The 27,071-nt window shown below is 35.9% G+C and overlaps 3 protein-coding genes and 1 non-coding gene across 7 annotated transcripts in view; 1 reads left to right on the forward strand and 3 right to left on the reverse strand.

Annotated features, from left to right (window-relative positions):
• Positions 1-3,098, forward strand: part of LOC118269273 (translocation protein SEC62) — a 25,992-nt gene extending 22,894 nt beyond the window's left edge. For all 4 annotated transcript variants that reach the window (XM_050702830.1, XM_050702831.1, XM_050702838.1 and 1 more), the window contains exon 8: positions 231-3,098. In XM_050702830.1, the coding sequence (XP_050558787.1) occupies positions 231-372 (142 nt within the window). In that variant the 3' untranslated portion in view covers positions 373-3,098. The remainder of the gene's footprint in view (positions 1-230) is intronic.
• LOC118268976 (4-hydroxyphenylpyruvate dioxygenase-like) lies at positions 3,099-15,191 on the reverse strand. The gene is made up of 9 exons (XM_050702851.1): positions 15,043-15,191; positions 13,441-13,530; positions 12,714-12,818; positions 11,986-12,201; positions 11,223-11,323; positions 10,712-10,816; positions 10,015-10,222; positions 9,214-9,453; positions 3,099-8,540 (listed from the first exon to the last, which is right to left on the reverse strand). Exons 1-9 carry the CDS (start codon positions 15,043-15,045, stop codon positions 8,466-8,468), a joined length of 1,143 nt encoding a protein of 380 aa, XP_050558808.1. The 5' UTR covers positions 15,046-15,191; the 3' UTR covers positions 3,099-8,465.
• Positions 15,192-18,452: 3,261 nt separating this feature from the next.
• LOC118269176 (4-hydroxyphenylpyruvate dioxygenase-like) lies at positions 18,453-26,981 on the reverse strand. Its single transcript, XM_050699248.1, has 10 exons — positions 26,917-26,981; positions 25,242-25,337; positions 24,391-24,492; positions 23,716-23,928; positions 22,767-22,867; positions 20,895-20,999; positions 20,666-20,753; positions 19,820-19,942; positions 19,234-19,473; positions 18,453-19,027 (listed from the first exon to the last, which is right to left on the reverse strand). The coding sequence occupies exons 2-10, from the start codon at positions 25,329-25,331 to the stop codon at positions 18,917-18,919; spliced, it is 1,173 nt and encodes a 390-aa protein (XP_050555205.1). The 5' UTR covers positions 25,332-25,337; positions 26,917-26,981; the 3' UTR covers positions 18,453-18,916.
• LOC118269497 (U2 spliceosomal RNA) lies at positions 20,311-20,503 on the reverse strand. The gene has a single exon (XR_004783124.2). It is a non-coding gene; the product is annotated as a U2 spliceosomal RNA (small nuclear RNA).
• Positions 26,982-27,071: the final 90 nt, after the last annotated feature.

Here is a 27,071-nt window from a genome sequence, read left to right on the forward strand (position 1 = left end):
ATAAAACTAGAAAAATGCCAAATTGAGCTTGTAACTATTTGTGTGAACTAAATCAAGAGACCATTATTATGTATGTTTCTATGTATGTTTTCACAAATTTTAAATATTTTTTAACACCAAAAGAGGTATACTGTTATCCTAATTACATGTTGCTTTTCATTAATTTGTTCACCCAACTTGTATGTAACTCATGTTAGAAAAACTCTAATCAATCTCTTTCTCTTCACCAGATCCGAATTAGAAACACCAACGCCACCAGCCGACAAACAATCAGAGTCTGAATCTGAGAACAGCCAACGTTCGTCCACGGATAGGGACTTTGAGATCGTAGAGCCAGCAGATTTAGAGCCAGACCGAGATGATAACGCGTAAGAGAGGAATGTGCGAGGTCACTGTGGGTACGTTTGTATGGTACAGACAAGGGAACTTGCGCAAACTTGCGCTAACTTGCGCAAAGTTGCGCTATCTTGCGCAAAGATGCGCTATCTTGCGCAAAGTTGCGCAAACTTCTGATCGTTTATTTCAAATTCGTGTGTGAAAAACTCGACTATTTAAATCTGATTATGTAATAATTTCATGATATTATAATTTTTATTGTGATTTATTGTGTTCTAGTTTTATTTTTATTTTTTTGTTTGTTTAAAATCGTAATTACGTGCTTACGCAGAATTTGGTGGCGTCATTCTATGTTTTGTCTTCCATACTCGAAACGTTCAACGGTGAGGTTGATGATAATAATTTAAATAAATTAACTTTATACATACATTTTTATTTATTTTTTATTTCCTTGCAAATGTACCCACGTGATGCTCAATACCAAACCAGACCAGAGACTGTAGACAGTTAGGTTACGTTAGGTTAAATTCCGAGTATTTATGTACGAGTAATGTCACTTATCCAATGTAAGATGTGCGCTACAATAAGCGAATAACGCATTTTCGGTTAGCGATATAAAATTGCTAATTGTTACACTAACATTCGGGGAAGCGCTGGATTTAGCGGAGTTGTAGCTTTTTAACGCAAGATAGATACAAGTAGGAACATTAACTCTTGTTCAGCATTGATCCGTAACACGAATTAGTTCGCCTTTAGAATCCCCCAAATAGAAAACTTCGCTAAATCTAAGCCGTATAAAGTATGTGCTATTTTTAGCCGTGCTTTTAACATATTATGTAGTCCCCCATTGACAGTAGAAATCTATGGTAAATACCAAATATTATAAAGAGATCTGAAGTGAAACATCAATGACTTGCAGATGACTGATTTTATGAACTATCACAAGAATGTAACACATTTTTTATAATAATTAACGTAGTTTTACAGCTTATACACAAGGCAAGCTCAAAATTATATAAATTAGTTATGGAAATCAGTCATGTATTTAAAAAACTTGATTTGCATTGTATCATTCATGTTTTGTTACGGCGTCATACGTGAGCGATCTAAACGCGAAGGCAATGCGGTGCAGCGCGGCGCGAAGACAACAAACTGTCAAAATGTATTGACGTGGCCATTTTTTAGAGGGGGGAAAATCATCCTCTGACTTCTCCCACCTTGGGCGAGGCGAGAGGGAGTGTCAGACTCTTACTGACTAAAAACCACCCCGTTCCTTCTCCTGCTTTTCGAGCCGGAGCCCCGGTAAACCCGCTAGGTAGTCCGCAGCTCCGGAATACGTGACCAACCGCACGTGGGATGCGGTGAGCGATCAATTGGCTTGGTCACACCACATCGCGTTGAATTCGCGTGTCACCGCACCGCTTCGCGTTCGCTTCTAGATCGCTCACGCAAGATGTCGCGTTAGCGAATGATATAATTATGTGAATGTAGTTATCATAAATCAAAAGGATTTGTGACGTAATGACTTTTAGACGAATTATGATTAACATCCTAAAAAATCTGCTCATACATAGCTCAGAGTTGCTTTAATCTCAAATGTTACATAGTGAAGTTAACGTTATCTGCGTATAATAAGATACATAGTCCTTCAACCAAGACTTCGGTTCAAATTCGCTAGCCTGAAATCAGAAACAGTGTCAGAAGGAGAATGTGCTTTATTTTGCAGTGATTACGAGTCAATTTGCTATGTAACGTTTTAGATTGACATATTGACTCTAAGCTAGTATGAACGGAACCTAAGTTCGTGCCGAGTATTGCCGAAGCTTTTCGTTTCTACTCGGACTCCCGAAGTCGTTCGGCAAACTTCGTCAATCCTCGGCAATGATATAAAGGGTTGTAATTACGCCGTATTTATGCAATTATGTTTTACTTTTGCATACATTTTATTAACGTTTGTTATGTCCGTCAGGTTTTGTGATTCGGAACTATTGTGACGGATTGATATACGAAAATGATGTTTATTGCGCTGTATTAAGAACTAAATTAGTTTAGCTCATAACCATTATTACAATACATTCCTTTAGAACCCTAGTTAGTCTTCCGCATTCACTCCTAAAGCGTATTATCATAATCTAATACAAAATAATCTCTAATATCAACTTTAAATTCAATCTAGCAAGTCAATCAAAACTAGTCTTATGAGACATATTCTATCCTAGCATTAAGGTTCATAATCGCGTACATTTAATAAAAATTACTAATGAATGCCATAATAATTATTTTCGTTTATCAAACCGGTCCATCCGGCTTTTAAATATTTTGGTGCTGTCTACAAATTTGTGAATAATGGAATATTTATTTTCGCGTATCGAAATTTACGCGACATTTTCGATTTTATGTGCATTTGTTTTTCAGTGATACATGTCGACGGTTAAAAGGAAATAGGGTATAAGCGACAAAAAATGATATGTTCAGGAGAGCCGTTTAAATTCGTCGGTCGTCGAAAGAATACTAGGAAAATGTTTTTTTTTAACGCCAAAAATGAAATCGTATAGCCATGAGAATAAGCTCAATCGAAAGAGCAGAAAATGTTACGTAGGATAGCGTAATAAACTCATTTTTGGCCAAAATGTCGCTTATATCCTATTTCCTTTTAATTGTCGAAGTGTTTTGTAAATATACATAGGCTCGTGACATGGAGTTGTTTAACGGGCTGTATCATGTTAATCAACGGTATTTCAATAAATGATACTCTTTTCAAATGTGGTTTTTATTTACATTTTATTTTTATTTTTTTTATCTTTTATTTAAGGGGCTTTTATTCTAAGAACATGCCAGCCCCGTTGATTCATAAGTAAGAAATACATACAATAATACATACCTTATAAACTAGGGCATAAGTATCAGAATATCACTGACGCGTGAACACCTTAAATAAGTTGATGGCAGCAGACGAAACAGGATTTGCTAAAATCTTTAAAAGAGGCCCAACATCCATCATATTCAAATTAAATTCGCGCACCAGTGATTCCCTGTCACTTTTATATTTATCACATTCTATTAATATTACATTTTAATGTTTAACAATGTTCGACTTATAATTAGTTAAAGATACATTTAAAGTTAGTCAAAGTCAAAGTCAAAGTCAAAGTCAAAGTCAAAGTCAAAGTCAAAGTCAAAATTATTTATTTCAATTAGACCAGGAAGGCACTTTTGAACGTCAAAGCAAATATAATAATATTAATAACGTCGGTCTGTCGGTCAGTCCTCTAGTGAAGCTATTTGCTCGTTCCAAAGTGTAGATTCCTATGGAGAAGAACGAGCAAGAAACTCCATAGGTTACTCTTTTCCAATCAGATTCACAATACAATTCATGGTTACATTGTTTCGATTGCTTCAACTATGTGAGAACAATGTAAAACTAATATTTAGTCAAAGTGATAGAAAAAGAAAATAACCCTGAGGACAACAATCTTAATGCAGTCTGGAGCTGACCAGTCCCAGTTGACAGCGCCCGTTCACGAACATGACACGTACACCAGCACCGCCCAACTCAACCATGTTGCAGGGAATCGAGCGATCCAATGCCCGTGCCACCGCCAATGAGACCTTTGAGTGAGCATGACAACTCCAAGCTGACACAAGTGCATTCTACTAGTCTAATACAGTTTTAGCTAATTACAGGGCTCTCACATTTACAATGATTGTATCTAATTTAACAGAACAAATTGAAATAACATGGTTTTATTATTACATTATTGGAATTACTTTATTTTTTCGTTACCCTGTGGAGCTGGACCAGCCTGCCTCCAAGCATTTTTATCCTCTATATAATCATTCAATTTGTAGTATGCCAATCTACACATCGTTTTTTTAATACATAATTTAAATTGTCTTTCATTTAGGTGTTTTATTTCCTCTGGAATTTTGTTATAACATTTAACACCGAATCCCATGAACGACTTACTTATTTTTGACAATCTAAAGAATGGCTGGCTCAATCTATCCTTATGTCTAGTTTCATAATTGTGTCTGTCAGACACTTTGTCAAACAAGTTTAGATTTTTCCTAACATACATAATGTTTTCATAGATAAATTGACATGGAACGGTCATAATATTGATCTCCTTAAACTTTTCCCTGAGAGATTCGCGACGACCAAGATTGTAGATAGCTCTGACGGCGCGCTTTTGTAAAATAAAAATAGACTCAATGTCAGCAGCCTGTCCCCACAGTAAAATGCCGTACGACATGATGCTATGGAAGTAACTGAAGTACACTAGTCTTGCCGTGTCTATGTCGGTTAACTGTCGGATTTTCCAGACAGCATAAGCTGCAGAGCTTAATCGTCCCGCTAGAGATGTAATGTGAGGACCCCATTGCAATTTGTCGTCTACGGTGATTCCCAGGAAAGTAGTCTCTTTTACAAATTCTAATTTTTCACGATTCAATAATATGTCACATTTATTACTTTTAACATTTGGCAAAACAAATCTAATACATTTTGTCTTTTTATCGTTTAAGACTAAGTTATTGACTGTAAACCAATTCTGAACCTTCATTAGAGCATCATTTACGTCGTCATAATTATTTGTTCGTCTGTTTATTTTAAAAACTAGTGATGTGTCATCAGCAAATAATACCATTTGAGGTTCATTTTTGAATAAATGGGGCAAGTCATTTATATATGCCAAAAATAGGAATGGACCTAGTATTGATCCCTGAGGTACACCCATAGATACGCTAGCCCCATGTGAGTTTACTTTGTTTATTTGAACTTTAAGTTGCCTATCCTGAAGGTATGACTTTAATAGATTTAGCGATACCCCTCGAATGCCGTAGTGTTCTAGCTTCAGCAACAAAGTCCCATGCTCAACACAGTCAAATGCCTTCGAAAGGTCACAAAATATTCCGATAGCGTCCTGAGCTTCTTCCCACGAGGCGAAAATCCGTTTAATCAGAGCAACCCCCGCGTCAGTAGTAGAGCGTCCTTTGGTAAACCCGTATTGTTGATCATGAAAGATAGAATTCATGTTAAAGTGACGCAGCATCTGAGTAAGTATCAGTTTTTCAAATACTTTACTGAGTACTGGTAAAATAGAGACCGGCCTATAGTTATTGGGTTCTGCACTATCACCGGATTTAAATAATGGAACTACTTTACTATGTTTCATTAAATTTGGAAAAACTCCTTGATCTACACTTTTGTTAAAAATTAAAGCTAGATGAGGCGCTATAGTCTCTATAAAAGACCTACATATCCTAACCGACATTCCCCAGAGATCTTCAGTCGACTTAACTTTAATATCTTTAAATGCTTTGATGACTGCTTGTGGGTTTGTGTATTGAAATCGGAAATCAGAAGTGCATTCTTTAACATTACTTTTAAGAAGCTCGATAGAAAGAGATGGAGACGATTTCAATGCTTCCGTAGTTTTTAGCGGAATATTCTTAAAGAAACTTTCGAATTCCTGAGCAACTTTTAAATTTGTACTGATGCGTCCGTTTTCAGTATTTAAATTAAATTCAACATTACGTGGTTTATTTCTACCTGTCTCGTTATTAATTATATTCCAGGTAGTTTTTATTTTGTTTTCCGCGGTCTTAATTTTACTGCTAATATGAAGTGCTTTAGCATGCTTACAAACCGATTTAAATATTTTTGAGTACCTGGAGACATGACTGTGGAAAGCCTCACTACTATTAAATGGTTTCATGCCGTAAAGTTCAAACAACTTTTCCCTACTTATACGAATACCTGGTGTAGCCCAGTCACAAAAAACAAACTTACATTGAATGTGTTTACGTTTTAAAGGGAACAATTTATCATGCTGTGTTTTAATAATGGATAATAAGTTGTCATAAATCTCACTCGGGTATTCACTAGCATGTATTTGGTTGCCTAATTCATTTTTTAAGTTGTGATTTAATAACTCAATTTTTTTATTTGTGAATTGTCTGAACATAATTTCCCTATTTTGTACAGTCGTGACAGTGTTAAAGTTGACTGTCAGCCCACTGTGATCAGATGGTAATCTATTTACAATGTCCTTATGTAAATAATCACAGTTGCAAAAAATATTATCTATACATGTCGCCGAGGTGGATGTTACTCGGGTGGGCTCTAGGAAAATATTAGACAAATCAAATGATTTAAAGAGACTCAACAAATTAGTACAATTATTGTTCTTTTCCAGGAGATCAACATTAAAATCGCCACATACTATAACATGTTTACTACTGGAACATGTTTTCTGTAGTACATCTTCCATTACTGAATTGAAAATACTAAGATTCTGCAAAATAGGAGGCCTATAAACACACACTACAATATGCCTATCCAGCTCAACACAGGACAACTCTATTGTGTGCTCTACTGATAGTAATGTAATATCTTGTCTTTCTTTATATTTCACTGACTCTTTCACTAAGATCAAGCTACCACCATGTATCATTGATTGACGGCAAAAAAAGTTGCCAACACAATAGTTTTTAAAATTAATAGATTCTACTTGATAACTTTTCAGCCAATGTTCAGTTATACAAACAATATCATACTTAAATTTTTCTAAAAACAATTCAATTTCTAGAGTTTTTGATGAAAAGCCCTGCATATTTTGATAAAACAATTGTAACAAATTATCTTGTGTATTCTTATTGTGTACTATTTTCTTAGATTTAGATTTAATTAAACTGCCAGAAGATACATTTCCAATGCATGTAACATTCATAGAATTTAATTTGGTATCTTCTGTTGTCTTAGAATTTAGTTTAAAATATTATCAGGAGTGCCACCCACATTTGCCATCAAATGATGAGTCTCCTTCGTACTATTATATATACTACTTATCTCTATATTATTAGATTGTCTATATAATATAGATTTGTCACTTAAATTATCTAAAACTAAATTAATATTATTTGCTAGCAATCTAGCAAGTAATACTTTACATTTCCTAGGAATATGAATATATTCCTTTGTCAAATTAAATCCACTAACAAATTTGTTAGTGTCGAAAAACAATAATTTGTCCTTATGACAACATGTCAATGTGAACATTAAATTATTCAGGTAATGAATATTTTTGTTTTGTGTTTCTGACAAAGTGTCAGAATATGGGAAGGCACATATTACCCTCATTCCTATATCTAAATTCAATAAGGTTTCGATACCATCCAATACATCCCGCTTTTTAACCCCAGTACTATCACCCATCAATAACACTATAGGCTGATTTTGTGTGATACATTGTTGTTTTATTTTTTGTATCATCTGTGAAAATTTGATGTCATTATAACAGTAATTGGTCATACTATAATTATAATTGAGGCAATTTGAAATAAGAGACCCAATACCCGCTCCTATTGAGTCAGTGAATACACAAGCATTCTTATCAGTACCTGGCCGGGTAACCATATGTGGAACAGATGTATTATGTTCCGGCTCAGAAGGCAGGGTGTGGGTACAACTACAAGAAAGGTTATTTGCCAGTGATTCATATCTCTCAGCACTATAAGTTACTAAGTTACTAAGTCTGTTAGATACAATATGTATAAAAAATCCGAATCTAAAGTACCATATTTATGAATTATGGCACAAAGCAATGAGTATTTTGTTTCTTTTTTTATAACGTCACGCCTTTAATCCCTGAAGGGGTAGGCAGAGGTGCACATTATGGCACATAATGCCAATGTACACCCACATTTCACAATTTATGTTGTAAGTCCCATGTTATAGGTGGTGAGCCTATTGCCATATACTGGGCACATTTCCAGTCTTGAGTATTTTGTTTTATATCAACATATTGTATACCATATAATCTATATATTCATGTAATATGGCAGGCTATAATTATGCGCATCCTTAGAATGAAAGTGACTTAACTCAAAATTTCTGTAGCATTCAATTTTATCATAAACTGGCGTTGTAAAATATACTCTACAACCAAAGAACTAATCCATAAATCTAGTAAAAATCAAGCGTATGTCATAGAATACGGAAGAGATATACCAAAATGTATTCAATACTATAATTTTCTGAGACTTTCTGGCTCATTTCCCACAACTTGCAGTTTGTGTATTCGGTCACTTTCATTCTAAGGGTGCGAATATTTCCTTAAGTAATCAATTTATAGATTTCCACGCTTCTCTTGTTCCAACTCAATAGATTCAAACAGTGTCTTGAAGTTACCAGCTCCGAATCCCTGTGAACAATAATAAAATAGGTTACCATTAAGTTCTTTCGCACACTTCAAATAGGACTGACGACGGGGTAAGAAAATTAAAAATCTATTTACTAACGGACTAACGTCAGTTCGATAATGGAAAAATATTACACACGTTTTTTTTTTAATTTTACATATAACAATTCTTATATTAACCGAATGAAAGTTTAGGAGTTGTAGCATATACGTTATATCTACTTATAAAAATGTACCTAGAAGTGACGCCTCGCGATATTTCAAATTGATATATCTTCGAAAGTATTTGTTTACGTAAGAAAATAAAAAATGCGTGTCTAATATTTTAAAACAATCATAATAAGTGTAAAGGGTCAATTGTATTTAGAAATGGTCAATCTCTAGCCTAGATCGCCGCCCCCGCACTTCGCCTTATGCCACCATTTGGTTCTAAAAAATACTTATTGCGCAGCCTTCTACACGTAGTTCAGACCTGCCAAGGTCCGTTGAGAGTATTTTACAAGACGGACAGTAAAACAAAAATTAGTCATCTACCCTGCTATTATTTCTCTTAACGTAACCGGTGGCAAAACGCTACTCAACAGCTGATGTGGTGGAGTTCATAAGACTCAACATTTGAACGTATCGAAATTTTATTTTTAAGCCTTTAAAGATTATTCTATAAAATACTACTCACATTATGATTTCTCCTCTGAATAACTTCAAGGAAAAGGGTGGGTCTGTCTTGAGTGTTCTTGGTGAAGATCTGGAGTAGGTAGCCGTCATCATCATAGTCTATCAGGATGTTCAGCCTCTCCAACTCGTCTATACTCTCAGCGACTCTCACTTTACTGTTTTGGAGACGTTCTCGGATCAGCTTGTAGTATTTCGAAGGTATGGAGAGGAATTCCACACCGCGGGCGCGGAGGTTTTCAATCTGGAATGGAAATATTACTGGTTGATAAGTATGTCTTCTAGTATCTAGTAATTACATATATGTAGGTACATATAGTTGCTATACGAGTATGTGTGTTAAATTTAACTAAGTACCAAGGTTTTAAAGTAAGTTAAGGTACTAAACTTACTACTAACCTAAAAGTAAGTTAAGGCTTAAAAAGTATTTTAATAATGGTTTCTGTACCCTTGATATGCGTTAGCTTTATGTTTAAAATTATCGAAACAAGGGCGCGTACGGCGCTCTGATTGACAGGCTCGAATAGAGCAACCAATCAGGCACCGAACGCGATCTCGTTATACGTAAAGTAAACTCGTACTAAGGGTATACTACCTAGGAATGCAGAAGAGCTTAAATACAAATAAAATAGTAATGGTCTTTCAGAATTCGTTCCTGTCTTTCCGTGATCTTCCTACAGTTCCCAATTAGATGAAGTATTTTTCATTCGGTTCCGAAGGACTATTTACTCATAAAGCATATTGCACAAACACGTCCATTACTGGGACCAAAAAATGGCACCTAAAAATATCACTTCAAACTTACAGCAGTAATAATATCTTCAGTATTAATAGCGATATGCTGCACTCCAGCTCCGCCGTGGTACTCCACATACTCCTGGATCTGACTCTTCCTCTTGCCTGGCGCTGGCTCGTTGATTGGCATCTTCACCGTCTCCTCCCAGTTGGCCATCACAATGGACCGTAGAGCTGAGTATTCCGTACAGATCTGCTTGTCGTCCACTGACCAGAATCTGGAAAAAGATTGTTGAATTAGTATAGGGGCAGATTGTTTACTATGCTCTTTTGTCTGAGCATTTAGCAATAGGGCATGATTAAGTAACTAACAATCACGATTTACTCGTGTAAATTAATGGGAAAAAGATCGACTAGTTTCGAGTCACAGAGGGACTATTCATCATGAGCACCGTGCGCAGACGTGTTTTATTAATTTAGTAGGTATGTCTCACGATAGCTATTATAAAAAATTGGGCATGAGTCTAGAAAACTTAAACTTTTGGTTTTAAGTTTGTGATAATATCATGGAGTATTTTTGTTAGTTTCAATCTCTGAATCGGGTCGACATGTGCATGCAGCAATAGGCTTAGATTATTACGCCACTCCGTAGATACAAGTAGGTATGTAAGTGGAACAAAGTCCTACAACTGAGTGAGGCTTCTACTCGCCATTTTTTCTTCATTTTACAAAGCAAAGCAGACTATTTTAAACAGTGTGCGCGTTACCTGTGGAACTGCAGACACCTCTCGTACCAGGAGGCCGCCTCCTCCATGCCTCCGTCAGGCTGGTTGCCCACCACGTGGTCTATGAAGTTGATCTCCACTTTAGGCCTGTGACAAACACATTAAATAAGTAAGTGTTTTACATTAATTTGCCAAATATTTATCAAATTATTTAGGAAACCAGGCCAGCCTAAGGGCGAAATTTCTGATCTCTTAATATTAGTTTGCTTTACGTTTAAAGTAACCGAAACGAGAGGATTGGTCGGCTCGAATAATCCAACCAATCAGAGTGCTGAACGCTCTCGTTTCGTATTTTAAACGTAACGCAAACTCGTACTAAGGGTACTGATTCGAAAACCGAACGTGTCGCCAGCCGGTCTAATAATAGTAAAACAGATAATAAGTTCATTTCTGACAACTCCCCTTAGGATAGCCTCATAATTGAATAAAACATTCATTGTGCCTGGTACATTTTCTATGTGCAGCTACAAAATCAACTAAAAAATTAACTCACAGGAATTTGTTGATGGGGTCGCTGTTCAACAGCTGGTAGCCTGGGAGGAAGGGTCCGCGGTACTTGGACCGGTCCACCAGAGTGTGCGTGTTGTCTCCGTACTGTGGACAAGAATATTACTAGGTAAGAGATTTAAAATAACCACTGTAGGTAGGAAAAGGAATAACCGATAAAACTTTTCTGCTTCTATTTTTTTCTAAATTCCGTAATGTCATCATATCAGCCCTAAGACGTCCATTACATACTGAATATAGGCCTCCCCCAATGACTTCCAGATAGGCCGGTTGAGAGCGACCTGCATCCAGCGGTTCCCTGTGACATTAATCAGGTCGTCTGTCCATCTTATAGGTGGACGTCCTTCGCTGCGCTTGCCGGAACGCGGTCTCCACTCAAGAACCTTTCTGCCCCAGCGACCGTCAGTTCTCTGCGCTATGTGCCTTATTTTTTGAGATGCTATTTAAGTGTGGGAGTGCCATGCTTCGGCACGAATAAGCCGACTCGCCCGGAGTGAAACCACGGCCTCACAGAAAACCGTCGTGAAACAACGCTTGCGTTGTGTTTCGTTGTGTGAGTGAGGTTACCGGAGGTGCAATTTCCCCTTTTCCATGGGCGGCGGCGATTGCTTACCATCAGGTGATACGTCTGCTCGTTTACTCGAAACTCGTGTTTCATAAAAAAAGTGTCCACGTTAATTTGCCTTTACGCCTAATCCAGCTGCCGCAACTGCCTATAAAAAGATATCTACTATCCTCAACACCCTTACCGTCTTAACAGTAGCCATCCTGACCACTCCAAACTCATCCTCCTCCTGCCACAAGTCCCTCACGACCACGGCTCCCTGTTTCCTGGCGTACTCCAGGATGTAGTCCAGGTTTTCCACCTGGAACGCCACATCCTTCACGAAGTCACCGTGGTACGCCACTTCGTTCGCGAAGTCTGATTCTTCAGGTTCATATTGGGCTTGTAATACGAAGACTATCTGTGGAATATTAAATAGAAATTGGATTAGCACGTGGCCTGGACCAGCTCTAAAATATGAATTTATAGTACGTGGTGTGTAAACGCATTCAGGATCCAGGAGAAAGTTCTAATGCGGGGAAACGTTCCAGAAACAGTATGGATGTTTTTTTATTTAAAGACTAACTTCCACAAATAATTCAAGACCAAAATTTGCCAAATCGGTCCAGCCATTCTCGAGTTTTAGCGAGACTAACGGACAGTAATTGATATTTATATAATTATATGTATAGATAGATAAATGGAATACTTGCTCCATACAACAAAATTATAGACAATCAAAAAAATAGCTCACATTAAACATCGTGAAAAAAAGTAGAGGAAACCGCTATCGTACTTAAGTAGATAAATAATATCTTAACAACGCAAAAAACAATAAGTAAATGTTATAAATAAACCAGTAAGTTATTTCGCGGTAATAAATTCATATAAAGGCTCGTCCATTCTACCAGTCTAATCATAATACTTGTTTACCTTATTCAATCTGACGGCATACGAAGCTATTTTTCTTGAACCAGTCTCCAATCCACTATACGCCAAAGGCTCGAAGCCAAACCTCGTAACGTAATAACTGGCTGCCTGCGACATAAAAAATAAATAATTAAAAAAAATGTTGTTTATGAACGCTAGCATGTTATGAAGCTTCTACTAGTTAGGAAATTCCTTCAAGGCATTTTCAATTCTATTGCGGACACAGTAAAGTTGAAAATCAATTACAATTAATCGACAGATTGGGATAGGTCAAAAAAATTGTTGTTTATGAATGCCAGCACATGAAGCTTCCACTAGTTGGTAAAATTCCTTCAAGGCATTTTCAATTCTTTTGCGGAAATAGTAAAGTTGAAAATCTATTAAATTTGCTTTGACAGATTGGTAAAACTCTTGCAGGGGTCTGCAAAAAAAAACTCGCGCGAAATTCAAGACACAAAATAACAAAGTACCTACTTGCTTAATTTCGTAATTTGTAATTCGAATGTAATCTTAATAATTTACAATGTATTGTTATGTCTTAAGTAACATAATTATTCTTAATTTATCTGAGAAAGGGTCTTTACGCATTGTTCTGTTTATGCCAAATTATTTTTTCCATACTAATTTATGCAAATTATACACGTAATTTATTTAATGCACAACGCCAAAATGATTTAAATTAAGTAATGTAACAGGCATTAGACATGTAGGTGGTACATAAATAATTTACCTGCTTTGCGTTTGACACCCAGAAAGTAAGATGGTCGAAAGCTAAGAAGCGTCCGTCTTCAGGTTTCCTTCCCTTGTCTGTATAAGAGGTCTGGAAAAGAAAGATAGTATTAATAACTTTTAGAATAAACGTGAGTAAATATTTGACAGGTTCTTGCGCCAAATACTTCCTTATTCTAATTTATTTCTAATTCATAGGCTATGGCACCCAGTAGGGCTGATGCCTCATCCGGAGCAGCGAACTACCTAATGGGTCTACCAGGGCTCCGGCTCAGAGAGCAGGAGTAGGAACGGGGTGATTTTTAGTAGTCAGTAAGAGTCTGACACTCCCTCTCGCCTCGCCCAAGCCGGGAGAAGTCATTGGATGAATTTCCCCCCCTTAAAAAAGGTATGATTTACGATGAACATGCGTAAATAATAGACACGCTCTTACGCCAAGAACAACGGCCCTTGGCACTTGACAGTCCACTATTAGACAATCGGGCCACATCTAGATAAGACGGTCTGCCGTAATCTTCATGCTCAGTCGAGTCAGTGAGGTTACCGGAAACCCAATTACCACCCCTTCCCAATCTTCCCAATCCCCGATTCCCCAACAACCCTTTTCTAACCCCCAAAAGGCCGGTAACGCACTTACAACGTTTCTGGTGTTTCGGATGTCCATTGACGGCAGTGATTGCTTACCGACTTATACCGTTAAAAAATCTAATAGATCAAGAACCACTTAGCTTTATCTTTGATCTTTCCAGAAAGATAAGTCGTCCGGACGACATAACGTTCGAGATCGGGTCTCCAAAGGCAATTAAGAATGTAATTAATTTACCTTTGCTTTTAAAAAAGGGCTGTTAAATGAGGAAGGACAGGTAAAACTAAAACTCTTTCCAAAAAACAAACTCTACAACCATGGTTGGTATGGTTCTAGAACCATAGAAATCATATTATGACTATGACATTTTCTTGAGGTACATACCTAGATTTAGGTAGGTTAGTAAGTTTAGGTAGTTACTACCTAACTGTAAAATAATTTGCACTCATTACTAATATTATTTTATATTATTTATTAAATATCTGAAAAATAAAATTACATAACTCTCATTGCAGCTCTAGTGCGCATGCAGAGCTGTACTTGTACTTATTATTCTGTGGCTGTGGATTGCAGGATTGCCCTTATTTATTTGTTTAAAACTTATACGCATTAATAATAGCACAAGGCAAACTTAATGCCTAGGGCATTCTCTCCCAGTCTATTCTATTTTATTAGCTACCTAAATTAATCAACTCACTTTAAAACACATTTTGAAATAAATTATGTGGTTTATGAAATAGAAGAATATTATTAGCAACTCCATAACCTAATAATAGGTACCTTTGTTCATCCAATTGATTAAATTATTCTTATACATTTATGAATTTAAAACAAACTAAAGATAAAACGAAATCACTGTTTGAGAACAATCAAATCTTATTTTTAGTATATATTTTCCCTAACAACAATCCTAATTTTAATAATAATCAGTAAATAAAGACACTATATAGGTAAATTAATCATATGTATAAAAACTATGATTAACAATAAATTATTATAATCAATTTTTATACATACCATAATCACGGTAGATACGCAATGAAAACTGCTCGACACTGAACGACAATGTGTTTCACGAAAGGTAAGGTTTCAACTAAAACGTAGCTCTACCTGCGAGCGCTTATATTGAAACAAGATTATACCGACTCCTATAATAAACTTTATGTGAAAACAAGACTAGTGTAAAGTTGTGTTCACAGAGTGTAAGAAAAGAATCGATAGAAAAAATGACCCTTTTGGACGGTGATAATTATATCTCACGTTAAAGTCATCTAATGAAGTTCTGTGATGGACAAAACAATCCTATGTATTTTAAAAGGAATACTATTAGTCTCTTAGTTAGTCTCTTTCCAGGCGAGACAAGAATGAGAAGTTGCTAGACGCACCGAAAACGTCTGGAAGAGGTATTGGTCCATGACCTTATGAGAGGTCTTCCATTAGCACTGAAAAAGCGGAGTTGCGGACTACCTAGCGGATTTACCGGGGCTCCGGCTCGAAAAGCAGAAGTAGGAACGGGGTGTTTTAGTCAGTAAGAGTCTGACACTCCCTCTCGCCTCGCCCAAAGGCGGGAGAAGAGATTGGATGATTTTCCCCCTTAAAAAAAGGCACTGAAAATGAAACTAATGGACGTATGCATTCTACCCATCCGCGCCGACAAAGCTGACCAAGTTTGAGCGCCATAGCGCTCAAACTTGGTCTTTGACACAGCATCTGAAGTCCTAACCTTGTCCTAGACCCCTTTTTTGAGGGGGGGAAATCATCCAATGACTTCTCCCGTCGTGGGATCGTGTCCTAGACCCCTTTTTTTGAGGGGGAAAATCATCCAATGACTTCTCGCGCCTTGGGTGAGGCGAGAGGGAGTGTCAGACTCTTACTGACTAATAACCACCCTGTTCCTCCTACTGACCTCCTACTTAGAGCACCGTGTCCTAGACCCCTAGAGTTATACTACCAGTGTGAACGAGCCCTAACTATCCGTCACTGACGGTCACTTCGTCCCCAACTAGTTGCGGGCGAGCCTCCACTGCACAGTGTTAACAAACTCGTAGTTTGGACAAAATTTTACAAACAACTTAAAAATTATTCACTAAAATATGTTTGTAGTTTTAAAATTTACATTAGAATTACATTAAATTAGGACATGACGTAGGTACAGATACCGCATATTAACGTACTTCTTAACTGTTTTTCTTTAACCAATTACCAACTCTAGTTCTTTATAATAAAGTCTAAAATCTGTTGAACTAATTTGACTTAGGGTAGCTCCAAGTGTGGGAGAGCCATGCTTCGGCACGAATGGGCCAAAAAATGGAATACCACGGCCTCACAGAAAACCGACGTAAAACAACGCTTGCGTTGTGTTTCGTTGTGTGAGTGAGGTAACCGGAGGTCCAATTCCCCCCTTCCCAATCTTCCCAATCCCCGATTCCCGAACAACAACCCTTAAATTCCTAACCCCCAAAAGCCGGCAACGCACTTGTAACGCCTCTGGTGTTTCAAGTATCCATGGGCGGCGGCGATTGCTTACCATCAGGTGATACGTCAGCTCGGTTGCCGGCGTGTTTCATAAAAAAAAGCTTGTTCTGCCGCTGGCATGAGTATTAAAAATAGTTACTTATAATTGAAATCTTTCCTCAGTTAAAAATAAATTATTTCTACTAATTAAGTTATTATACTTTAAATTAAGTGTACCAACAATCTTTGTAATTAATTTTATGAGATAACTACGGCTGCTGACGTCACAGAATGATAACGTCGCCTTTTGTATTTGGTACAAATTTTCACTATCCTTGATGTTTCAAACGTATCACAGTTTTGGATTTGTGTAATTCCATCATTCTTCTTATTAATTAGGTTTACTTCAAAAAATAGGAAGCAGGAGTGTGCAAAATATTATGATATGTTCTACAATAATAAAAATAGAATAATAAATAACGTCACGCCGTTTAGAGCATTCAATGTACACCTTCTTTGCACCATTTTTGTTATAAGTCCCATGTAATAGGGGGTCAGTCTATTACCATATACCGGGCACAATTCCAGACTTCGTGCTACCACTGAGAAATTTTCGAAATACCGAAAAAAACCCGGCAATACTTTTCCCGAAATCGAACCCGAGACCCCTTGTCCAGCAGTCGCATTAGCGACCAATCGACCAACAAGGCAGTTACTACAATCATATGTAATGTTTTTATAGTATCAATCCAAGCTCTAGTTACGCTTTTCCTATTAAGTAGATGTAAACGAAAATACCTATACAATAATACATATAGGAAACCGAATACGCATTAGCTACATACTACGTAGCAGTACATACGTACCACATAATTATTACAACGTCATTAATTTGTTTACAAACAAAACAACAATCTAAGAACCTTGTTTACAAATTACAACTCAACATAGGTAATGCAAAACAAAACAATATTTACACTACATTTTTCTAATTTTATCCAGCGTCACGACTAGTTTAGCCCACTGCGCAAATCACGCGATAAACAAAATGTAAATGTGATTGGATATAGAAAACTGGATTTCGAAGCAAGTTTAGCACAGAGGCGGGGTGAAGCGTCACCATATACCCAGTTACCTACTAAGAGTATGGAATCTACCGTTTTCCATTGAAAAAGCGTGAAAATTTCTTCAAAATTTCATGGAAAATGGAATGTTTTTGGATGAAATAAGGCATTAATTAACGTTGTAAGTTCCATAGCCCTAAAGAAACTTAAAAATTTTCTTTTTCGTGTTATTTATCGTCTACTCCAAAATATTTTTTACAGATATCATTTGGAAAAACATTTTTTTCGTAATAAAAATAATGGTAATGAAAGTAGCTCTACTTGCGACAAAAATTGACAGCTTTTACAACTACTAAAGAAAAAAAAAAGTATGCCCATTCCAATTTCAAAACAGATTTTTTTTTAAAGTTATTAAAAAAAAACTTTACAAGATTTTTTTAAACAACTTAAAAGACGTTCTTACCCTAATAATACAGACTAAACAAAACAAAATAAAATAAAAAAGTATTAACAATATTCCATACAAACAGTTACACAATAACATTATATATCTCCGTATAATACGATCGTCGGAATATATTTAGTGGCGAAGTCTCCACCCCACGTCAGTCTCGAGTTGAGTCCGGTACCAGTCGGTCGGCCATTTTAATATCAGACATAAATTCCACATTACAAAATATTGTGCAATATATTTTCTTTAACATATTCTAGAATTTTCCATCATACCCATGACATGACATTTTAAATATATTTTTAACGCAAAAAAATTGATGTGGTTTGATACTTTTGAAAGGCATATTATATTGTTGCTTCGGGGCTCCGATTCGAAAAGCAGGAGAAGGAACGGGGTGGTTTATAGTTAAGAGTCTGACACTCTCTCTTATAAATAATTAATCTCAATAAAAAATCTCAGATCAAGGACATTTATTACTTTACATAAATTTAATAATACATTATCATATACTCGTAGGTAAAACAAAAGCCAATAACATAATAAGTATCTAGGTTTTTATAATAACTATCGTGAGCCATACTAAATTAACTAAAAATCACGGTTTACTCACGTATATTAATGGAGAAAAGCTCTACTAGTTTCGAGTCACAGAGGGACTCTTAATCATGGATTACTAGATTCTGGCCAGCTTCGGCGACGTCGCGCAGCCTACTTTGCTAAGTGACTAGCTCTGGGGCTCGAAACTAGTAGAGCTTTTCTCTATTAATGTAGGTACGTGAGTAAACCGTGATTTTTAGTTAATATGTATAGAGGTACTTCATTTTTATTTAATGTTAGAATCAACATTTATTTATGTAAATAAACAAGTATGTATTATTAATAAGCATTATGATTAGTATTTATAGGCACGTAGGTATATTTAAGCAGCATCATTCTTCTTAACTTCTTCAGTGTGGTCGTTCTTAATCTCTTTGTTCTCCAGCCTCTCGATCGCTTCAAACACCCATTTGTAGTTCATAGCACCGAAACCCTAGAAATAAGTTAGAAAGTTAGAAAATCTAGGCTTAACTCCTCAAAAAAAAACCGTTCTGAGGATGAAATCTGTTAGATATCTGTCTTTTTGCCAGTATATTTGATGATTTTTATCTACTTAAATGACTAGGGCATTGTTATTTATACTATACTACTTATACTAAACTGCACAAATCGAAATTGAATAAAGTGTTTTCTACAAACCCTATGATTCCTTCTCTGCAATATTTCAATGAACACAGTGGGTCTTGCTTGGAGATGCTTGGTGAACGCCTGCAGCATATACCCTCGCTCGTCGAAGTCGATCAGGATATTCTGTTCCTGCAACTCTTCGATACTCTCAGCTACTTTCACACAACTGTGCTTCAGTTTCTCTCTAATTAGGTCGTAGTAAGTCGGCGGCCATGACAGTATGTCCGCGCCACGGGCTTTCAAATTACGCATCTGTAGGAAAGTAGAGAAAATTTGTGGTTATTTGAAGAAATTTTGTTAAACGTAAATGATATTTATTTTTGCAAATAGGTTACAATGTAACTCTTTTACACGTCAATCTCTTAAATAACTAGATGAGGCCGGTTTTTAATAAGGACTAGTTTAACACATCATCACTTATAAAAATAGAAAAAGTAACAGAAAACTTATATCAGGTACCTACTTATTTTATGTTAGGTAATAGAAACTAAAGAATAAGGTTCCTACTAGATGGCGCTCTATAGATTCTGTCTACCAACGGGACAAAAATATGTACATTACATATAATTATGTAGGTTTAATTTTATTTAGTACTTACGGTAGCAACAATATCATCGGTGTACAAAGCAATGTGTTCCACACCTGAAGTGCCAAGAGCTTTCACGAACTCAGTAGCTTTACTGGATGGCCTTAACCCTTTCGCCGCTTCATTCATAGAAAGCTGAAAAAAAGTGTAATTTATTGTCAAATTAAATAGATTTACAATGATGTACTATAAAAACTTAGTTAATTTATTGCAAAATATTGAGCCATTTGAAGTGTCCTAGCTTATATTTATGACTTTTTTTAAACGTGTACGAAATTTATTTGTGTCAGTAATTATTAGGCTATTTGTATTTCTATTACTTTTAAAATACTTCATTAATAATGCTTTTAAAATATTGTTTGAGTAATAACGGTTATGAAGAAACTTGCTTGCTGCCGTGGATGACGCATGTCTTAAGACTTGGATCATCCGATTATAGGAATATCATTGCGTGAGATAAATACATAGCAATTGCTATATTTAGATAAGAATTCTTTCAAGTATTTCTGTGGGCCGATCCCGGCGGCACTGCAATGCCGGGCCGACCCGTGACGGGAGTGGAGCGAGCCCCGAACATCCCGTCAGTTTACAAAAATCAGTTTAATATACTGGTCCCTCAGTGAGGGAACTTTCAGATATTAAGCTGAAAAGAACAGATACTACACTTTGATCTTAGCCAAAAGGCCGAGAAGCGATACCGTACAAACGAATACCGGGGAGGGTCATTCATTCGCGGAGAATCTTAACACCGCGATTCAGAAAATGACGTCACGGCACAGTGACATCTATCGGTTACTAAGTGGTACTACAAAGCACAGGTTATCCCCTCTGTTCCGCACCGATTGTAGTTTTACTCACAAGGACGTTTTCATCTCTGTTGATGACAGATGCCGAGTTGATGCAGGAATATGGAACTATATCGTGTTTGTAGTCTACACACCAGAATCTGCGGAAAATAATAGTCAATAATGACTTAATAATAGTAATATTCATCAAATTGTTAAGTACTCTATTATTGCAAAAGATCAGCAAGCCATCCAAAAACGTGCATAGAATTTATATAAGAAGTATTTTTTTTATATCTCACCTATGCATGTTAAGATTCTTTTCATACCAAGCCACGGAATCTTCAAGTGTTCCATCTGCCATATTACCTTCAACGTGGTCTATAAACATCAAGTTAGTCGCTGGTCTGCAAGCAAATCGAACAAAACAAGTCAGTAAGGTGCGTTGGGGTAAGATCGGCGGAGGGGTAAGAACGTACAAATCAAATATCTCACTTATTTGGCTATATTTTATAATGCTGATCACATTGCGTGGCACGTCATTAAGTCCCGCCCCACCCCGCGGTGACCACCGCTCGCTCCGGTCAACACAGACGTGTATCCGCGCCGTTTTAGAAAAAAGGCAAATTTTATAAAATATTTGTTTATCCGGTCTTTCACCTACATTTTTATTTGCATATTTTAGCAAAAGTATAGCTTATTTTGACATGTTTTTGCCTAAATACTAAGTTTTGAGCAATGATAATATGATAAAACTAATCCAGATTTGTCTACTACCTCTGTAGGCTGAAATCCGGTGTTACCCATGTCGGGTAAAGATCAGACAAAAATATCCCTATTCGAAAATGGGCAGTGATTGTCAAACTTTTGTTACAACTTTTGTTTAAATAATTACTTAGGGCTGATTTTCCAATCTTCAGTTGCCACGTAAATACTCCCGAACCTCTTCGCGGGCCACTTCTTATACAAAAGAAGCGCTGGAATTAGCCATGCAGCAAATAAATAATAAAGAACTCACGTATGCAGCCACTTCAAAAATGCTTGTGGATAAATCTAAACTTTGAGAAACTCAATTTCTTTGAAATTTGGTATGCGGGGTAAGATCGGACAAATTAAACGAAAAAAAAATAGAATCATTTGGAACATCTATATTTGTTGTATTAGGTAAATTTTTGTGATTTCATGTTAAAGTACAGGAAAGATCGGTTACGTTCCTTTCATGCACCTTGTGCTCCTAGCACTAGAAATTATTTTAAATTGTTGTCCGAACTTACCCCATGATGGCCAAATCGTCATCACATCAAAAAAAAAATTGTCCTGATTTTATAGGCTTGCAAAGCAAAAAGTATTGAGTATTTATAAATAAATTAAATTTTAAATAACACTGTGTTTAATCATTATTCGTTTCCACTATTTTTCATTAATCTACTGTGTACCAAAATTGAGATAATAAAGTTTTTGCAACATCCTTGCAACTATTCGAAAATCCGTCCGATGTTACCCCAACGCACCCTATACTGCTAAATTACTTCAATAAATGGAATATTTTATTATAATCTGTACTTTTTCCAATGACTTCAATCGAAATTGATTAGTAAAACGACTTTTAGGTATTTTTACGTATTAAAGTTCGAGGACATATTTAGTACAGCGCCATCTAGAGACAATACAATTACATAGTTGCTGGTCTGCAAATAAAATAAACAAAACAAGACAATATACGGCTAAATTACTTAATGTATTATTAAATAAATTTAATATTTTTATTATACCTAATCACTGTTTTTATTATAATTTTAATGGAAATTTGATATTAAAACGACATTTAGGTATTTTTACGTATTTAAGTTCGAGGACATATTTAGTACAACGCCATCTAGAGTCACAATATGTAATTAAAGTACAGAGCGCTGAGAGCGCTATGACATTGAAGATTTAAAACTCCGGTTATTATTTTATACAATGCTTTTTCATGCTTATGCTTCGTATACTAATATATATACGAATTTATTTATTATTTTAAGATATTATTAATCCAAACTGGCACGAGAAGAGAAAAAACGTGGATACGTAACAAACTACTAGGTATTATTTTAAACCTATGTTTTTTTTTATTTTAGTAGTTGAAATTTTCGTGCCTAGTTCTTATGATCTCAATTATAAATTATACTCACAATGATTTGTTCAGGACATCATTCTCCACAGGTTCAAATCCTGGCCACAGCACTCCTTTGTACTTACTACGATCTATGAGCGTGTGAGTGTTGTCGCCATACTACAAGTAAAACAAAGTTTAATTTATATTGTTACTAGTCAAAAGATTCACCTGGAAAAGCGTGTCTGGGTGGGGACTGAAATGCATACCTATATACCCTACCCCGTATAAAAAATTGTTTGGAACTCCCAATTTTATTTTTTTTACCGATGCTATAACAGCGAACCCTTATGTTTGGGGACCTTATAATGACGTTAATTTTCTTAAAGTTGCTGCTTACTTTGAACGCATTATTAACTCGGCAAAAGAATTGATTGTTTGGACTTCTGTAATTTTTTTAAATTAAATACATAATTGTAAAAAAATACCGGGGCCCCGGTATAATTAATTCGACAAATAGGTACGGCGCTAGCTACGCCTATGAATCGAGTAGTAATCAGTGCATAATACAATGTGATAGGGGTGGGACTTCTAACCCGTTAAGGCTGAGTACTACATCTAATTTTATGGACAAAAGTCGGGGGTCGAAGGGGTCGAACCCTAAAAATTATGGCTATTTTAATATTTTTTTTACTTTTTTGATATCAAAGGTTGTATGCGTCGTAGAAACAAAAAAAAAACGACAAACGGTAGCTAATAACCTTGGCTAACTAATTCATTACCTTTTTCATATGTTTGATAATGTTTTGGTGAGAAAAAAAATCATTTGTGAATTATTTTTACCGAAAAATCACTATTTTTCAATATTTTCAAATAGGGGTTCAACCCCCCATATTATTTTTTTTGTCGATAAAATTAGATGTAGTACTCAGCCTTAACGGGTTAGAAGTCCCACCCCTATCACATTGTATAATAGCCTCATACCAATTATTATTTTTTAATTATTATTTTAAGATTTCCAAACTCACCGTTTTCAGCACAGCGTATCTCAAGCTCCCATGCTTATCTTTCTCCTCAGTGATCCCCTTGACTACCTCAGCACCACCTTCCTTGGCCTTGCGGACCAGTTCATCCAAATCCTGAACTTCAAACGCCACGTCCTTCACGAAGTCACCATGAGCTATCAGGTCTTTTGATATTTCTCCCCCTTGAGAAGTTGGTGACTCGAATATTAGGGTAATCTGGTGGAGAGAAATAAGATTTCTTACCGTCATACTCAGAGTGATTTAGTGGTTACTTAACCCAATCCTTAGCAATTGTTTTCGGACCAAAATCGTTACTAAGGAATAGTTTAAGTAATCATTAAATTTTATGTTAAATTAAACTTTGAGTAACATTATGATTGGAGAAAAGGGGTTAGTTATGAATCTTCGTCTACAGGATGATTTAATAATATTGACTTAAAGTCCAGCGTGCCCACAGAATTTCTACATGGCCATTAGTCATAAAAAGTCTCTTTAAACTTCTCCATGTTTCATTTCGATATAATAAAATTATGATTAAATAATAATATTATTGAAATAATATTAGAACTTTATAATTTCAGCTTTTCAAAATCTTTCAAATGTGGATAAATGGTTACATGGGATTAGCATGGGACTTACAAAGTCATGTCGAAAAGAAGGTGAGATCTATTTTCATACCTGATTGGACCTCACTGCATACGACTGCACGGGCCTGCTTTCTGTACATTCGCGCACTGCAAGAGGTTTGAATCCAAGTCGGGTTGTGAAATAGGATGATGCCTGAGAAAAAAAAAACAAATTCTCATCTTTCAGTTAGATATAAATATAATATACATAAACTATTTGAGATTAATGTTTGTCTTATTTTGACGATACTATACAATGTGATAGGGGTGAGACTTCTAACCCGTTAAGGCTGAGTACTACATCTAATTTTATCGGCAAAAGTCGGGGGTCGAAGGGGTCGAATCCCCTCCCCCTAAAAGTTATGGCTATTTTAATATATTTTTTTACTTTTTTTGATATCAAAGGTTGTATGCGTCGTAGAAACAACAAAAAAACGACAAACGGTAGCTAATAACCTTGGCTAACTAATTCATTACTTTTTCATATGTTTGATAATGTTTTGGTGAGAAAAAAAATTATTTGTGAATTATTTTTACCGAAAAGATCACTATTTTTCAATATTTTCAATTAGGGGTTCAACCCCATATTTTTTTTTTTGTCGATAAAATTAGATGTAGTACTCAGCCTTAACGGGTTAGAAGTCCCACCCCTATCACATTGTATATCTATAATTTCGCTTATAAAGACATTAAAACTAAAAATCTAGTGTAACTATTCTGAGACTATAAGTAGAGTGGATGCAGGTGGCGGCTTGTCGTTCTACGTGGAGGACCAAGGGGGAGGCCTTTGTTCAGCAGTGGACGTCTCTCGGCTGATGATGATGATGATAAGTAGGGTTGTCAATTACAATTACAACACCTTATCTAATATAAGTTTAGTTAAAAACGGAAAAATGTACTTACAGTTTTAGCATTGGCCACCCAAAACACGATGTGGTCAAAATTCAACACTCTCCCTTCTGCCCGCTTCTGACTAATTTTCCCTTTCGTCATATTGCTCTGCAATAAATATCAGGCGTTTATTGTATTAGATTTTACGTTTTTTTATTTATGTGAACGAATTTCTGATCGATACCGTATTAAACTTAAATTATTAATGCATACTGCATTTGCATTGAATTGAATTTATAGCTGGTATAGTGAAAAGTAGGTCTACTAATTATAGAATACAATTCTAGGTTGATTTACCTCTGAGACTGCCATTAGGATCGATACTAATCTAAGTAATGTTTAGTCCGTTTATTCAGTTGATCTATCTATTTTCTTATGCAATGCAGTAAGCGCTATTACGATTTTTATGTTATAAGCCGGTAAACGTGCAGACGGATCACCTGATGGTGATGGACACTTATGGAAACTCCAAAACACCAGAGGTAATACAAATACGTTGCCGGCCTTTTGAGGTTTGGAATTTAAGGGTTGATGGGGACTCGGGGATTAGGAAGATTGGGACCTACATCGGATTTTGGTCATTAGAATGACCTAATAACGCTTGTTTTTCGCCGAAAACAAACAAGAGATCTATCCATAGACTAGGTACATGAAGATTTACTTTGTGCAGTAAGAACAAATCTTACAAAATAATTGGCCAGGACAAAACCAGTATTAAAGTCTAGCTTAGATACAATACGTGAGAAGCATAATAAAATGAATTCAAGGGCAATTGGGACGAACATTATCTGCGTATTGAATTAATAGATATTATTCTTAAAGCATATCTTTATACCTATATACATACATAGGTATAAGTACTTACTATGCAACTACAGTGTGCCTTGAACAATTCATTGCATTCATATTTAATGATAGAATTATAGAAACTAGTTGATATTTGGTTTAGTTATTATCGATATTAATATAAGAAACTTCATTGATATTTATTACAAAAAACTTTTTTAAGGGAGGAAAATCATTCAATTACAGTATCTAACTCTTACTGACTAATAACCACCCCGTTCCTACTCCTGGTTTTCGAGCCGAAACCCTGGTAACCCGCTAGGTAGTCCGCTCAGGGACTGAACTGCGGTACAGTTATGTTTTGTTTTGTTATGTAATGGTTACCAGTTTTTTTGTGACCCATATGCGTATAATAAATACAACTTTTCTACGTAACGTGGTTGATTTGATATAGATTGGATATATTGGTTTGATATAGAAGTAGGTAACGTTAATAAAATATAAAATAAATCCTCCATGACGAGAACCTCGTGAAAGCTGAAAAAGATAAACAAATAAAATATCTTGACTTGGCTCACGAGGTTGTCGACATGTGGAATGTGGATTCGGCTATCGTTGTGCCGATAGTCGTGTCGGCCAACGGATTAATACGGCAGATGGATCAAGGGCCTGATGCAGAAGGCAGTACTCTTTGAAACGGCACGTATTGTGAGGAGGTTTCTGTCTCTGGAGCCCTAACTACCGGTAGCTTGGACCATGCTCCCGCTATTGGTCTGCTCCTATTTTTATATTTTGAAATATTATTTTATTTTGTATTTTCTAAGTAGTATTTAAAAATGCAATTTTAGAGGATTTTAAATAAATATATAGGAAATGTAAAATAAAAACAAAATACACTTACCAATATCCAATTTGTTTAATAACTAGACCACTACTGCAATTTTTTTATTACAAATCCTCCTATTTATATCTCTCACTCCTAATTATTAATTATTAATAGAAATATTAATACACAAAATATTAATAATTATTAATGACGAATTACGACTTGTTTTC

Source organism: Spodoptera frugiperda, chromosome 2, assembly GCF_023101765.2.
Source record: "Spodoptera frugiperda isolate SF20-4 chromosome 2, AGI-APGP_CSIRO_Sfru_2.0, whole genome shotgun sequence".
Taxonomy (NCBI): Eukaryota; Metazoa; Arthropoda; class Insecta; order Lepidoptera; family Noctuidae; genus Spodoptera; species Spodoptera frugiperda.

What these genes read in the sequence shown, in the direction of transcription:
- LOC118268976 (XM_050702851.1), bottom strand. An exon ending in GACCCCATCAACAAATTCCT is followed by an intron (nt 10,817 to 11,222) that starts GTGAGTTAATTT and finishes TGTTTGTCACAG; the next exon opens with GCCTAAAGTGGAGATCAACT. An exon ending in TTCAGAGGAGAAATCATAAT is followed by an intron (nt 8,541 to 9,213) that starts GTGAGTAGTATT and finishes TATTGTTCACAG; the next exon opens with GGATTCGGAGCTGGTAACTT.
- LOC118269176 (XM_050699248.1), bottom strand. Translation starts at nt 25,331, where the DNA reads ATGACGAAAGGGAAAATTAGTCAGAAGCGGGCAGAAGGGAGAGTGTTG. An exon ending in GGGTGGCCAATGCTAAAACT is followed by an intron (nt 24,493 to 25,241) that starts GTAAGTACATTT and finishes TTTTTTTCTCAG; the next exon opens with GCATCATCCTATTTCACAAC. An exon ending in ATGCAGTGAGGTCCAATCAG is followed by an intron (nt 23,929 to 24,390) that starts GTATGAAAATAG and finishes TCTCTCCACCAG; the next exon opens with ATTACCCTAATATTCGAGTC.